This window comes from Petaurus breviceps, unplaced genomic scaffold, assembly GCF_028583685.1.
Source record: "Petaurus breviceps papuanus isolate PSGF00001 unplaced genomic scaffold, PetGlider_PUasm1.0 208, whole genome shotgun sequence".
Taxonomy (NCBI): domain Eukaryota; kingdom Metazoa; phylum Chordata; class Mammalia; order Diprotodontia; family Petauridae; genus Petaurus; species Petaurus breviceps.
In genome coordinates, this window is record NW_027185852.1 from 11,675,897 (window position 1) to 11,690,803 (window position 14,907).

The window sequence follows — 14,907 nt, forward strand, 5'->3', positions numbered from 1 at the left end:
CCTCCTGACTCTGGGGCCAGAGCTTTACTCACTGCACTACCTAGCCTCCCCAAAAACCCTCCTTCTGCATAGGGGGAAGTCAGTGCTCACAGAAGGACAGCAGTATTGTTGTCGGTAATTGTTGTAGGTATTGTTGCCATAATATAATCCTATAGCATATTGTACTAATAGACTAATAGCATAAATAATAATTCCACAATGGTTACAATAATGCCATAGTTCTTATAGCATTATTGTTATTAGTATAAAAATGTGAGGTACTACTGTTTGGTTACTGTTGTTTTGGGTTGGGGTGGGTAGATGGCTGCCAACGGGGCATTTTGTTAGCCTTTCTTGGCTAACCCACAGCTGACTCATAGGGAGTTTGCAGTCCACTAACCCCCGATCTTCCCCACCACTTTCTCCCAACCTGTTATCTGGTCACACCTCCTTGTAGCCTGTCCTTGTGATTCTGAGTTTTAGAGACTGACTTTGAGCCTCCAGATTCATTCCTATTCAATCCCAGCTCACCAGATCAATTGTCACTGAGAACTCTAGATAATAACTTTGACCCAGTGTGCTAGCTCTGTCCCCAATTTCCTCGTCCTCTGAAGATCCCACAAGTCACTGATCAAAATGTATAACTGTCAGAACCTGGGTGGATGGAGAGATCAGAGATGGAGGGGTCCATCCGAGGAAGATGGCGACCCATCCTGCCATTTCCGCCTGCCTGTGCCTCCATAATCACATACACAACAGCACACACACACACACACACACACACACACACACACACACACACACACACACACACACACACACACAGAGGCAGCCGCCGTCTCCAGCCATAAACAATCAGGAAAGGCCCACACTCTTCATCGCGGAGCCCCTGCACACATCAAGGGTTCGTTGTAAGAGGTTATCCCTCGAGGCCCCTGTTCAGGGCTGACTCGTTTTGAATCAAATCCCTTCAATAAGATTCACTCGCTGCAATGTTGAAAGGGTCAGGAACGCCCAGTAATTCACATCTTGAAGCACTTGGACCATGTGGAACACTTTACTAGGTGAAGGGGAGGGGAAAAGCCTGGAATTCCAGGTAATTCCATGGGAAAGGCTTGCCGGGACTCCCGGCTCCATTTGCCCCCATCCCTCCCTCCGTCCCTCTCCGGCCGACAGAATCCTGCAGTTCAAAGGCAGCAAGCCCTGCAAAATGCAAAGGCGGCTTCTCCCAAGCCCCTCGGCCGCCCCGCGCCTCTGCCCTCACCTTTGTCGAGTTCACTAGAAATGTTCCAGGACGAGGTAGGCGCCGAGTCAGCAGCCGCCACCGCGGACGCGTCTGTTTCTGGAAAGACAACAAAAGGTAGGGATTGAGCCTTTCGAACTCTCATTGGTGACCAGAGGCATCCGAAGACTGGACCCCAGGGCGGAAAGGCCCCGTGGCACGAGAGGCAGTGACTGGGTGTGGACTCTGAAAGACCTGGGCTCAAATCCCACCGCAGCCCACCCTAGCTGCAGGACTCATGGCTTATTCTACAAGCCTCAGTTTCCTCATCCGCAAAATTATGGGGTTAGATCAATGGGCTTTAATTCCAGCTCAGTTCTCTGGCCTTGTGTTTGAAGGTTATTGGAGCACATGGATTCTCCATGGCATCAAACAAAGGGTCCGACTCAATATTTCCTAAGTGGAAACTTTGCTGATCCCCCCTCCCCCCCCAGCTTGTAGTGCCTTCCTCATTTGCCTTGTATATTTTAAAATATATTTTGCATATATTTATTCACATAAATGTCTTCCAGGGTTGACCACAGATGTGAAGCTGTTACATCCCTAACAAATGGTCTTCTAATGGTCTAGGGAAGCAAGGAGAGATGTGAGAGGCATTCTTGTCCAAATCTCTCATTTTACAGATGAGGAAATTGAGACCCAGAGGGCTAAATAATTTTCCCAAAGCTCATACAGGTAGAATGAGAGGAAGATTCAAATTTGAATCCAGAACCTTCCACTGCAGATACCCCAAAATACACGAAGAGGCTGCATTTTTATTGGAAAGAACATTGGTCTTGGAGGTTGGAAGAGACAGGTTTGAATTCTTCCTGAGATCCAAGCTGTGTCTAGGACAGGGTAACTGGCCCAGGGGTCCTGATGTAGGAAACCAAACGTTCTCCCCGGTGTGTCCCCACTTCTTCCCCCTAGTCAATATTCCAGCATTTCTGCAGTGGGCATACTCCATCCCTGTTTATCTATGCACAGTTTGTAACCTCCCCCTCCACACTCTTGGTAGAATGTAAGTTCCCTGAAGGCAGGCAACGCTTGTGATCTTTCTCTCCTTAGCACCTGGCCTTGGACTTGATACTTAATTACTGCTGGTTACACTGAATTGTTAGGTTTCTTCCAGGATCATCAGAGGTTTTTTTTTCTTTTAAATGTATTTTATTGATATATTTTATTTTTGAATCACCTACATTTCACAGTGTCTCCTTTTCCTCTTCCCTCCCAAAGAACCATCCCTTATAACAAAGAATTTAAAAGAGTAATAATAATAATAATTGGGCAAAATAACCAGTAGATAAAGTCTGACATTAATGTCATGTTCTATTCTCATAGTGCCCCTGTGGGAAGCAGAGGAAAGAGCTTTCTGTTATCTTTTTTTTTTTTTCCTTTTTGGAGGGGGGAAGGCAGGGCAATTGGAGTTAAGTGACTTGTCCAAGGTCACGCGGCTAGGAAGTATCAAGTGTCTGAGGTCGAATTTGAACTCAGGTCCTCCTGACTCCCAGGTGGGTGCTCTACTCACTGCGCCACCTAGCGGCCCTAGATTTCTCTTACGTTGACCCAACCTTGATCATTATAATTTCTCAGCATTCAGTTCGGTTATTCCATGGCAGTGTTGGTTGTTTCCATTTACACCGCTGCAGTCATCCCTTCTACTGTTTTCCTGTCTCTGCTCACTTCACTCTGTATCAGTTCCTACAGTAAGTCTTCTTATGCTTCTCTGCATTCATAATTTTTTTAAAGGGCAGTAATATTCCCTTACATTCGTGTACCACAATTTAGCCATTCTTCAACCAGGAATTATAGATTGTTAATCTGACGAGATGCATCACTTGTCCCCACTGCCACCGGGGTCCCATTGTCATGACACCCTTCTAATCCTAGCAGCTCTGCAGGCTCTGGGGATGGACAGCTCCCTTTCCCTGTAGGAAGGAACCAACAAACTCACTTTCTTCTAACCCACAGCTGCCAGATCCCCAACCCCTCAAATGGATTTGCCCCAGGTTCAAGAATTCAGATACAGGGGAGGCTAGGTGTCATAGTGAGTAAGAGCCCCGGCCCGGAGTCGGGAGGACTAGGGATTGGTTCCGGCCCCAGATACTTGACACCCACACAAAAAAACTGGCTGTGTAACCTTGGGCAAGTTACTTAACCCCAATTGCTTAAAAAAAAATAATTCCGATACATATTTGCTGTCAGATGTTCGGCAAATCACTTCCCTTCTTAGGTCCTAGTTCTCTTGTGTGAAAAATGGGAAAAACAATCCTCCTGCTACGTGGCTAACTGGATTGAGGGGAGAAAAGAACTGTACAAAAGCTGAGTGCTAGAGAAACCTGAGCTCTGATTTCCCACTACAATGCACCGCCTAACGCCCCCACACCCTAAGACACTTTTCAAGGGAAATACGCCAAATGCTTCTACCATGGCTAATGGAATTCAAAGCCATGCCTTCAAGCGGGCACCCTGAAGCCAACTTGATACTCTAGATGTGGTCTGACTGAAGTGGAGGACTGTCACCCCCTGAGCTTGTGACTCTGCCTCTCTTAATGCAGCCAGAGATCCCATTAGCTTTCCTGGCTGCTATAACCAGCTGTGGACTCATATTCGGCTCGTAGCCCCCTAAATCACAGGCTGGTAGGATTTTTACAGGTTTTGGTTTAGATCTTTCTCTTGGGCAAGCAAACTTTCTAGACTTATGGCAGTTGTCTTCTGGCCAAACGTCTGCCCTGCTCAACTCAAAGGGAACACTAAAAAAGAAAACCTTACCTTTGCTTTTCTCAACAACCCCATCAGTGTGGGGTGGGGGAGAGGGGGGACGATCTCTGCCTACCAATGCGGGGCTTTTTACCAGTGCTGTATCATGTGTACAAGGATACAGAAAAGATCTCCTAGAAGGGGTCTAGGTCTAGGAAAGGGGATGTTCTGATCATGTACAAATAGAAGGAAGAAGAATGGACCATCCTCCAGCCCCAGACTCCCCTCACCTTCCATACTGCCCTCCACAACAACAGCTGGCATTAAGCCAGATCTTGATTCTAATATTAATATTGACACTGATTTGACACAAGATGCCTTGACCCATGGACCTCCAAAGAATCAGAGGGTTGGCTTTATGGAAAGCATGAACTTGGGTAGCAAAGATATTGAGATAATGACATTCAATATAACTGGTTTCCTTTGCTACCTTATGAAATTTGTCTTACACATTTAATAACATAATTCTGAGGAGGGGTCCATAGGCTTCACCAGACTGCCCAAAGAGTCCATGGCACACAAAAAGGATTAAGAATATGTGATCTTGAACTGCAGGACTAGAGTGTTAATTCCGCCTCTTCCTTGGGAAAGTCATTCCCACTCTTGGGAGTCTCAGTTTCCTTACCTGTAAAGTGATGGGGTGAACTGAGATGATCCATGAGAGCTCTCCCAAATCTGACATTTATGAGTCTATAATTCCACACTAATCATTATCATCTAAGCTGTGTAGGGCAGTAGATAGGGCACTGGATTTGGAGTCAGGAAGACCCAAGTTCAAATGTGACCTCATACTAGCTTTGTGACCCTAAGCAAGTCATACAACTGCTCTGGGACTCAGTCTCCCCATCTGAAAAATTGTGATAATAGTTGCATATCCTCCACCAGGTTGCTGTGAGGATCAAATGAAATAACATGTAAAACACCATGCTATGTAAATGCTTGCTATTATTATTAAATATTGTCTCTCTTCTACCAAGAAGGAGGACGAGACTGCACAATGTTACCTAATTTGCCTGTGTTCCCACAGCTCTAGGAGGCCATAAGATGTGGCCTTCCAGGTGAGATCTACAAACCACCTGTATCATGAAAATGCTTGGTGCCTAGCCTGGGGGCTCTGTGTGTAAATGCTTAATAAGCATTTACTGAATTAGAACAAATTGAAAGAAGGGCATGGTATTTTTAGGAAAATTGAAGTCACATTACTTTATTACTTTATTTGGCAATGAATAAGGAGTTATTTTGGCAATGAACAAGAGCTGGAAGACTGAATAGTGGCTGTGGGACCTTGGACAAGTCACTGCCCTATAGGCAACAACTACTGTTGGTGGTGGTGGCATTCGGTCATTTTCAATTGTGTCAGATTCCCCATGATCTCCTTTGGGGTTTTCTTGGCAGAGATGTTGGAGTGTTTTGCCACTTGCCATTTCCTTCTCCGGCTCATTTGACAGATAAGGAAACTGAGGCAGACAGGTTTAGTGACTTGCCCAGAGTCACACAGCTCATAAGTGTCTAAGGCCATTAGGTAGAGAGAAAGTACAATATATTAGTAGAAAATCTCTTATACTAATATATGTGTATGTGTATATATATATATATATATAATACGGAATCACTGGTCCAGGGGAGTGGGGGGGGAGGGGCAGGAAAGGACACATTACTTAAAAGATAAAAGGAAGACTTGAAAAATGTCAAATTTTCTCTACTGAAACCCATAATACAAACAGACCCAGCACTGATCTAAAAAAAGCCTGAGAGCTGGAATAGGAAGCTTGAAAAAAAAAAAAAGACTGGCGATGAGAATCCACCTGGCTAATTTCATCACATCCCCTAAGTAAACTCCGGCTGTACTAATGGGTCACTATGTTTCAGATAGTCATTGTTTACATTCGAGATAGTAATTACAGAACCTTCACATCACAAGGAGATCTTCTGGCTGTTTCCTAACAGGCTGTCTGTGTGAGCCAAGTCAACCTCCCCAGTCTGGAGAGCTTTCCCTTTTTCCCAAGACATGGAATATTTGTGCAGCCCACTGGGGCGACCGCTACACATCATACACAATCGGCCAAGTATTAGGGTGCTCAGGGGAAAGAAACATGATGGCCAGTGAGCCATTTCAGGAGAAGGAACGAGCCAGGAATGGGGTTGGGTCAGCTGGACCCTGACATCTCCTACATTCAATATTTTTATAGCTTCATCTTACAGCCCCCACTGAAATTGGTGAAAGACGGGGGATGTGTTTCATTTTACAATATCAATTCTGTAGATAGCTAACTGCCTGTCATTTGGTTTTTCCACCCCAAAGTCTGAATTGCTGATTGATTAGAATGTCAGAGTGATGAAAAAGGAGCAGATTCTTGGCACTATTCACAATTTTAAAAAGAAAAGAAAAAGTTCCAGGCTTCTCTCTGGGCAGTAATTAACAGGCATTCAGGGGTTCCCCAGGGAGATTGGTTCAATTTACCAGCTCATTAAGTGATTTTATGCTGATGCTGGTGTCCCCTACTCCCCAACCAATACATGCTCTTTAAGAGAAAGCTTAATGTAATGGAGATGTCCTCCCTGGCCTTGGAGTTAGGGAGACCTGGGTTAAATCCCATCTCAGATCCTTATGGGGCCTCAAAAGTCACTGAATCCAACCCTAGCAGCAGCAACATTTCTAAGACACTTCAAGGCTTGCAAAGGACCCATATTAATGCTCACAGTAGCCCACTGAGGTAGGGGTTTTTATTTCTCCTTACTTTATAGATTAGGAAACTAAGGCAGAGAGTTTTTAAGTTTACTCCAATAAACATTTATTAAGCATCTGCTACCAGGCACTGTGCTAAGTGCAGGAGATACAATCAATAAAAAGAAATGGTAAGTGACTTGCCTAAGGTCAAACAACAAGTTTAAGGCAGATCTGAACTTGGGTCTTCCTGGCTCCAAGTTTTGCACCTGGCTGACATGATGAGGAAACTGAGGCCCAGAAAGATGAAGCCTCAAGTCACTGGGTAAGTCACTGAACCTATCTCAGACTCAGTTTCCCCATCTGTTCCATTCTAGTCCTCAGGAATGAGGCTATCTGGTAAAAAATAATCACTAACTTGGGTATGGGCTTTTCAAAGGTTTGCAAAGTACATTGTGTTCTCTCATAACAATCCTGTCAAGTAGCTGCAATTAGTGTCCTCATTTCACTGAAGGAAAGATTAGGGGTCAGTGAGGATCAATGATGTGCCCAGGGTCACACAGTCAGGGAGGGTCAGAGATCAATGGTTTTCCAACCATAAATAAATAAACACCAGTTATGAAGTCAAATAATCCGTCTTGCTTTCCAAATAAAAAGTGTAAAAATAACTCCTCAGTCAAATACCTTACAAATGTTGAATTGTCAGTGGCCATTTTTTCTGAAAAGCAGATGTTTGCATGGCATGGCATGTTACATGCCACCAGATCATAAGATCATGCAAAGAGAGGGGAGAGGGACCAAGAGTCTACCTAGTTCAACCCCCTCCAAGCCTCTGGGTCTTTGATGTCAAGTAATAGACTGTCAGAGCTGGAGGGGCCCTTGGATAGCATCTTGTCCAATGCTTGTCTTTTACAGAAGAAATTTTTACTACATTTGATCTCAGTGATTAGGACCCTAAGCCCACAAAAATTTTCCTACACTGCTTTAGAGACTGAAGTAAGCCACCCGTGCTCGGAAAAACCCAAATTCCTATCTGCAGTGATCTTTTTTATAGGGGCCAGCCTCCAAAAGAACCTCTCTACAGACCTAATCATCTCACCATCACCAGGGCTAGAAGAGGGGTGGCTTCTCTCTTTAAATTCCAGACACTTGAAGCTGTCTCGGGCTTTCAGCCCTTTGTGGGAAGGCAAGAATGGGCCAAGAGCCCTGCCTTGGAAGGATGCGCTCTCCCTGAAGAACACTGATGGGCTCCAAAAGGATTACTGCTTCATCTCAGAACTTGGCAGGTAGGGTCGTCCCTTTCCACAAGACCCCAAGAGCTGCCAAGAAAGTATTTAATCATGGAACATCCTGTATCCCGGTCCAGAGACATTTGATATTCTGGAGTCCAACCGTCTGGTGGAAGGAGAGTTTCAGGAAGACTGAAGGAGGGACACAGGCCAATGAGGGCAGAGGTGGGAGTGGTACCAAGGGAGTACGGAGAGGATGGCAGCTGGGCAGGGGGAGAAGCAATCCCAGTTCTCATTCCCTCACACACCTCCCCACCTCCACTCCTGCTTCATACTCAGTCAATCAGCACCAAATTAGCATCTATGGCAAGACTTGCCCTGGCTGCTTATGCATCAGGTGGGGAAGCATCTTCTCCCTCACCAAACCATAAGCTCCTTTCAAGCAGGAATGGTTTCATTCTTTGGTCTTGTATTGCCAGTGCTTAGCAAAGTGTGTGGCACATAGTGCCTACTGCACACTTGTTGACTGACAGATTCTGTCTCACTTTCAAGCCCAGGACACAGTCACAGAATCACTGAATCTGGGAGTTGAGAGTTCCCAGGGCCTGTGGTATGTGTGCAGTGTTATTTTAAAAGTTCTCTGGGGAAGGATTTCAGCCTGGATTCCTTTCCCCTTTCCATTGCCTAAGAGAAAGAGGACTCTGGCTGCCAGAGGAGCAGCTAGGTAAGCCACCTACACAAACACCAGCTGGCGGAGAAGGGAAGGCGATGGTTGACTTGCTCCAAATAAGCGGGCCAAGTCAAAGACACCAGAAGAGCCAGCGGCAGTTTACCCAGATGAGGCAGAGAGATCATCTGGGCCAGACATAGCGATGACACCATCTTGCAACACTTCTCAGCGTCTGATTGAGCTCAGGCCAAGACATTATGGCCTGACTCTGGGGGTACAGGGAGACCTCTACGTTTAAAGTGGAAGATTCCATGTTAGAGTCCTACATGAAACACCTTATTGGGCACAAGGCCAGGTGTTAGGAGCAGGGATTCAAAAGAGGAAACAGCAGTTCCTCACCATGCATTCACTGACTTGGGGAGGGCAGAGAGGGGGATTTGACAGGTACACAAATAATTATAGACCGCACAGCAGTGAAATATGATGGAAACAGCCTAGCTGGGTCCAAATCCTGCCCCTGACATTTACTATGAGGCTGCTAGGTAACACAGTGGAGAGACTGTTGGACTCTGAGACAACAAGCCCTGAATTTGAGTCCTTCCTGGGTGACCCTCAGCAAGTCACTTAATCACATTCTGCCTCAGTTTCCTCATCTGTAAAAAGGGGATTGATATTAGTACTGCCCTCAGAGGCTTCCTCACTCAATCGGGAAGACCTGAGTTTGAGCCCTGCCTCAGACGTTTATTGGTTGTGGGTCCCTCAGCAAACTCAGACTCAGTTTCCCTCAATGTAGAATGGGAATAATAACAACACCTACCTCCCGGGATTGTTATGAAGATCGAACAAGATCATATTTGTAAAGCCACTGGAACTATAAAGTGCATATTAATGCTAGCTACTACCACTAAGACTATTCCATATACTTTCAGTCCCAACTAAAATCCCATCTTTTAAAGGAAGCCTTTGCCAGCCCGTAATTCTATCTAGCGTCTTCCCTATTTCCCTGTCTATAGCTTACTTTGTAGGTATTTATATGTATGTTGTCTTCCCCATTGGATTGCAAGCTCTTTGAGGGCAGGTTCTGTTTTGCTTCTTTGTATCTCTGGCTCTTAGCATGATTCCTAGCATACAGTAGGTCTTAGTAAGTGTTTAATGATTGCTTGATTGCTATTACTACTACCACTACTATTGCAATTCTTACTACTACCGCTGCTACTATTATTTCTACCCCTGGATTACTATCACTAACATTACTGCCACTACCTTGGATAAGTTCACTTAAACATCCTGAAACTCAGTTTTCTCATCTGTAAAATGAAAGGCTTGGACTAGATGCCTTTGAGGTCCTTCCAAGTCTCAATCTATCATCTCTTGGCAAAAGGGAGGTGCTGGGAAATTAAAATCCCCAGAGGAAGAGTCCATGTCCATCTTGGAAGAAGACAGCAGCTCACATTCAACCAGCCTTTTAGGGGATCCCTGAGCTCACCACCTGGTAACTAGGTATCACACATATTTTGTTTTGTTTGGGGCCAGATTTCATCAGTGACAGAAGTGGGAAATTTTCAGATCCATGCATGCCGGCACCTTCCCTGCAACGTCTAATCTTAGGGAGCCACCTAGAAGTCTGAGAGGTGAGTGATTTGTCCGCAGTCACACAGCTAGTAAGTGCATGAAGCCAGACTTGAACCTCAGTGCCCTCACCCCAAGTCTAGCCCTTTATTCACAGAATTTCAGAACTGCAGGGACTTCAACCAGATGCCGAAAGAGAAGCTCCCACTGCAAAATGCCTGACGTGTGGCTATCCATCGCTCCAAGGCGAGGGATCCTACCACCCACTACTATTGAATATACAAAGATTGTGGTTTAATAGATGCAGAACCAAGCTAGGCATTCCAGCCCTCAAGGCAAATCCATCTTGGGGGAGGAGACAGTGTTTGGGGGATGTGCTTCCCAGCTTGCCACTGATGGGAAGCCTGCCTAGGAGCTTGGCTACGGCTCTTACCACACTGTATAGAGAAAGGAGAGACTCATTTCTCCTTCTCCTCCAGAGCAGCCTGTCTCCCATCCCCAAAAAGTCCGAGACCTTAATAGGCTCCCTTTCCATGAGAACCCCCTACATAGGAAAGCACTACGCTGAGGCTGTAGTAGTAGATGGAGTTAGGAAGACCTGAATTCTAATCTTGCCTCAGAAACTTAAGTAGCCCCATGACCCTCAACAAATACATTGACCACTGGACCTCAATCGCCTCTTTTGTAAAATAAGGGGATTGGAATTGAGGAACTCTAAGGTTGCTTCTGACTCTTAAATCTAGGATTCTATTTTCGTATTTTCCTCACCCCTGCCCCAGCATCCTAGGGACTCTGAAGCACCTTCTCTTTCCAAGTGAAATGCTTGGAAAGGAAATGCTTTAGGAGGACATTCGCCCTAAAAGAAGAGAAACTCCAAAAAGGCTTCTCATCTTGAGAAGAAATTGATGACCCATCCCACCCTCCACATGTCCCTGGACTACTCAGAAGCCATGCCTTCCTTCAGGGCAGGGGGAGTCTATCCAGCCTGGAAGGCAGATATCTCTCTACCAGATCCTGTTCCTCCCTGCCTAGCTCTTCTTCTGGTACCCCATGCCCCCATCCCCCACTCAGGGGATCTGGAGTCCCCCTCAATTCCATTCCATTGACAAGAGATGAGCCAAGGGGAAGAAGGCACCATGGATATTAATGCCAGGAAAAAAAAAACAACCCTAGTGGAACCTTCTTGGTTCTGGTCCCGAATATCTGAATGGCTAAAGGACAGCATTGGTACTCAACGAAGACAAGTCCTCTGTGGAGGATTCTGGGAGGATAGGGACAAGAAAAACACTGACCAAGGAATGCTTGGTTGTAACTGCATTAGCCTAAAGAATGCCCATTGAAGACCTCAGAAGCCATCTAGACAAAAGCACCCATTTTACAGACTAAGGAACTGAGGGTCAGGGAAGTTAAAATGACTGTCCCAAGGACACACTGGTAGGATAGAGGTAGGTTTTCTGACTCTACAGTCAAAGTTCTTTCCACAATGGCGCATTGTTTCTTACTTCTGAGGGCAAGACAACCTCAAGGAGACCACAGACATGGTCCAGCACCAAAGCATATTCATCTCTTATTTGCAGCAATCAGAAAGGAAGGAAAAAAGTCTCCTCACTGCCTCCAAATGATTTTTCTTTTTATTTACCAACATGACTTCCTTCTCTAAACCTATGAACTGGATCTAAAGGTTCCCACATTGTGGCTGGGTTTAGAGGGGAATCACCAGGTACAATACACAAAGAAGACACAGCCTGTTTATCATCTCTAAAGAGAATAAGAATATTCAAGGTGCCTTGCAATCCCTTAAGCCTTTAAGAGCTCCCTTCCTTGGGCCCTCTCTCCCCAAGAGTCTGGAGCTAAGTTCAGTCCCATGGGCTGATCACAGCAAATAAAGAGACCATCGATGGGGTGACTGGTGATGGATGGGCCCGCTGCTTGGCGGTTCAGCTCCACAGCTACCATGACCATTTTCTTTGAAGCCCAGATGTTTCTGAGCAACGAAAACAGGGGATTCATTCATTCCCTCATTCATCATTCATACAACAAATATTTATTAAGTTTTAGGCAATAAGGGGGAAGGGGCAAGTGAGACACAGAACCTATCCTGGTGTAGATTATGATGGAGGAAGTCAGCACAGGGCAGCAGGAAGAGTGTTAGGTCTTGAGTGTTTCCAATTCCCCCTTTGATACAGACTCTCTGAGGCTCCATCTTCAAATCTGTAAAATGGGGATAATTGTAACTGTACTACCTAACTCAGGGGAGAGGGATGTGTCCTAAGGCTCAAAGGAAATAATGGATGCAAAGGGCTTTGTAAATCTGAAGCGTTCTATGTGTCAGCTCTTATTAACAGTGACAGGCAGCAGGGCACAGGAAGGAAAGTAATGGATTTGGAGGCAGGAAGGTTTGAGATAAAATCTTGCCTCAGATTTATTTTTATTTTTTTTTAATTTTTATTTCAAGTTTTGAGTTCAATATTCTATCCATCTCTCCTTCCTCTCTCCCCTCCCTAACACAGTAAGTAATCAGATACAGGTTATACATGTGCAATTATGTAAAACATTTCCATATTAGTAATTTTGTACAAGAAGACTCAAAAGAAAAAAAAAGAAAGTGAAAATTAGCGTGCATCAGTCTGTATTCAATCTATATCAGTTCTTTCCCTGCAGGCAGATGGCATGCTTCATCATTAGTCCTTCGGGGTTGTCTTAGATCATTGTATTGCTGAGAATAGCTAAGATTCACAGTTCCTCATCAAACAATATTGCTGTTACCATGCACAGCATTTTCCTGGTTCTGTTCATTTCACTATGCATTAGTTCATGTAAGTCTTTCTAGGTTTTTCTGAGATCATCCTGCTTCTCATCTCTTACAGTGCAATAATATCATCATAATTATGTACCACAGCTTGTTAGCCATTTCCCAACTGATGGGCATCCCTTTGATTTCCAGTTCTTAGCCTCCACAAAAAGAGCTGCCATGAAAATTTTTTGTTCAGATATGTCCTTTTCCCTTTTTTGGATGTCTTTGGGATATAGACCTGGTAGTGGTGTTGCTGGATCAAAGGTACACACAGTTTTATATCCCTTTTGGCATACCTCCAAATTGTTCTACAGAATGGTTGTTCAGTTCAGAATCCCACCAATAGCTCATCAGTGTCCCAGTTTTCCCACATTCCCTGCAACCTGACACATTTTTCTTTTTTTGTCATATTAACCACTCTTACAGGTGTGAGGTGGCACCTCAGAGTTATTTTAATTTGAATTTCTCTGATCGATAGTAATTCAGAGCATTTTTTCATATTACTATAGATAGTTTTGATTTCTTTGTCTGAAAACGGCCTGTTCATATACTTGATCATTTATCAAATGGGAAATGACTTGTATTTTACAAATTTGACTCAGGTCTTTAACTTGTTGCAAAAGGGTTTTTTTTTCAGTTTTCTTTTTTCTTTAGAATTTTGGTTGCATTGGTTTTATTTGTTCAAATACTTTTTAATTTTATATAATTAAATTTATGTATTTTACATTTTGTGATGCTCTCTTGGTCTTCTTTGGTCCTAAATTCTTCCCTTATTCATAAATATGGCAGATAAACTATTTGATGCTCTCTTAATATGCTTATGGTATGACTCTGCTATTTAGAACCCTAGCATCACAGATTTAGAATCAAAAAGCATTTAGTGGGTATTTACTATGCAGGAGTCACCATGCAAAGGACTTGGGATCCAAAGATAAAAGCAAATAAATTCTTGTCTTGTCCAATAAACAGATAGATGACCCCCATCAGTCCCCACAACCACAGAACCAGGACTGAAGAATCTCAGGATTGGAAAGGACTGCAGAAACTCTCCCTGCATATAAACATGCATGTAAAGCCTCAAGGATGCGTATTATTTCATTCCCGGTATTTATGCCTTGGGGCCTGAAAGTGGAGTCTGCTGCCTAAGTGCTTCATGAATTCTTGTTGATTAATTGGTTGATAGATATCTGCCAGGTGGTCATGAGTGATGAATGATATGCCATTTACAAAATGCTTACTCTGTGCCAGGCACTGTGCCAAACACTGGGGGGTACAGAGGGTGTCTGCCCTCAAGGAGCTTACATTCTATTGGGGAATTCAACATGTAAAAAGACAATGAGAGCAGCAATGGCTTGGAAATAGTTAAGAAGTTATGTGGACCCAACATCCTAGTGGGGAGGGGAACATGGATATGTATAAGTTTTTTTAAGTCCCTAAAAATTACAGCTGACCAAAAATTGAATGGGTTGCCTTAAGAGGTGGTGAGATCTCCCTCCTGAAGGTCTTCAGGCAGAGGCTGGAATACTACCTGTTGGGGATGTTGGCATAAGTATTCCTTCCTGGTATGAGCTGGCTAAAAGGATGCTGAGGTCCCTCCCACTCCCAAATTCTGTGATTCTGTGAAGCATATCTGTACAATATATCTTAAAATAAATTCAAGATATTTGGGGAAGGAAGGACACTAGCAGCTGGGAGGGTTGAGATAGTCCTCGAGCTAGTCTTGCCAGAAACCTGCGACTCCCAGAGGCAGAGGTGAAGGGAGTCCAGTGAGGCTGCTGGGAGAGTCTGAAGCCTTGGGGAGAAATGGAAGAAGAAGAGCACAGCTAATGACCCACAGTCAGACCCACCGCATTTCTGGTGCCAGGGCAAAAGGGCAGCAGGAAGAACAATCGTGTCGCCCTCACGCTCAGGCTGGAGCTGCTGCGCGGCAGGACCAGTGTCTAGTCTGGGTGTCGGCTTTCCAAATCCTCCTGGCTGCTA

The 14,907-nt window shown here is 44.6% G+C and overlaps 1 protein-coding gene across 1 annotated transcript in view; it reads right to left on the reverse strand.

Moving 5' to 3' along the window:
* The window catches only part of LOC138165268 (inactive tyrosine-protein kinase transmembrane receptor ROR1), a 372,832-nt gene that overhangs the window by 142,771 nt on the left and 215,154 nt on the right, over positions 1–14,907 (reverse strand). Inside the window, exon 2 of the mRNA XM_069093412.1 lies at positions 1,244–1,321. Within this exon, the coding sequence (XP_068949513.1) occupies positions 1,244–1,321 (78 nt within the window). The remainder of the gene's footprint in view (positions 1–1,243; positions 1,322–14,907) is intronic.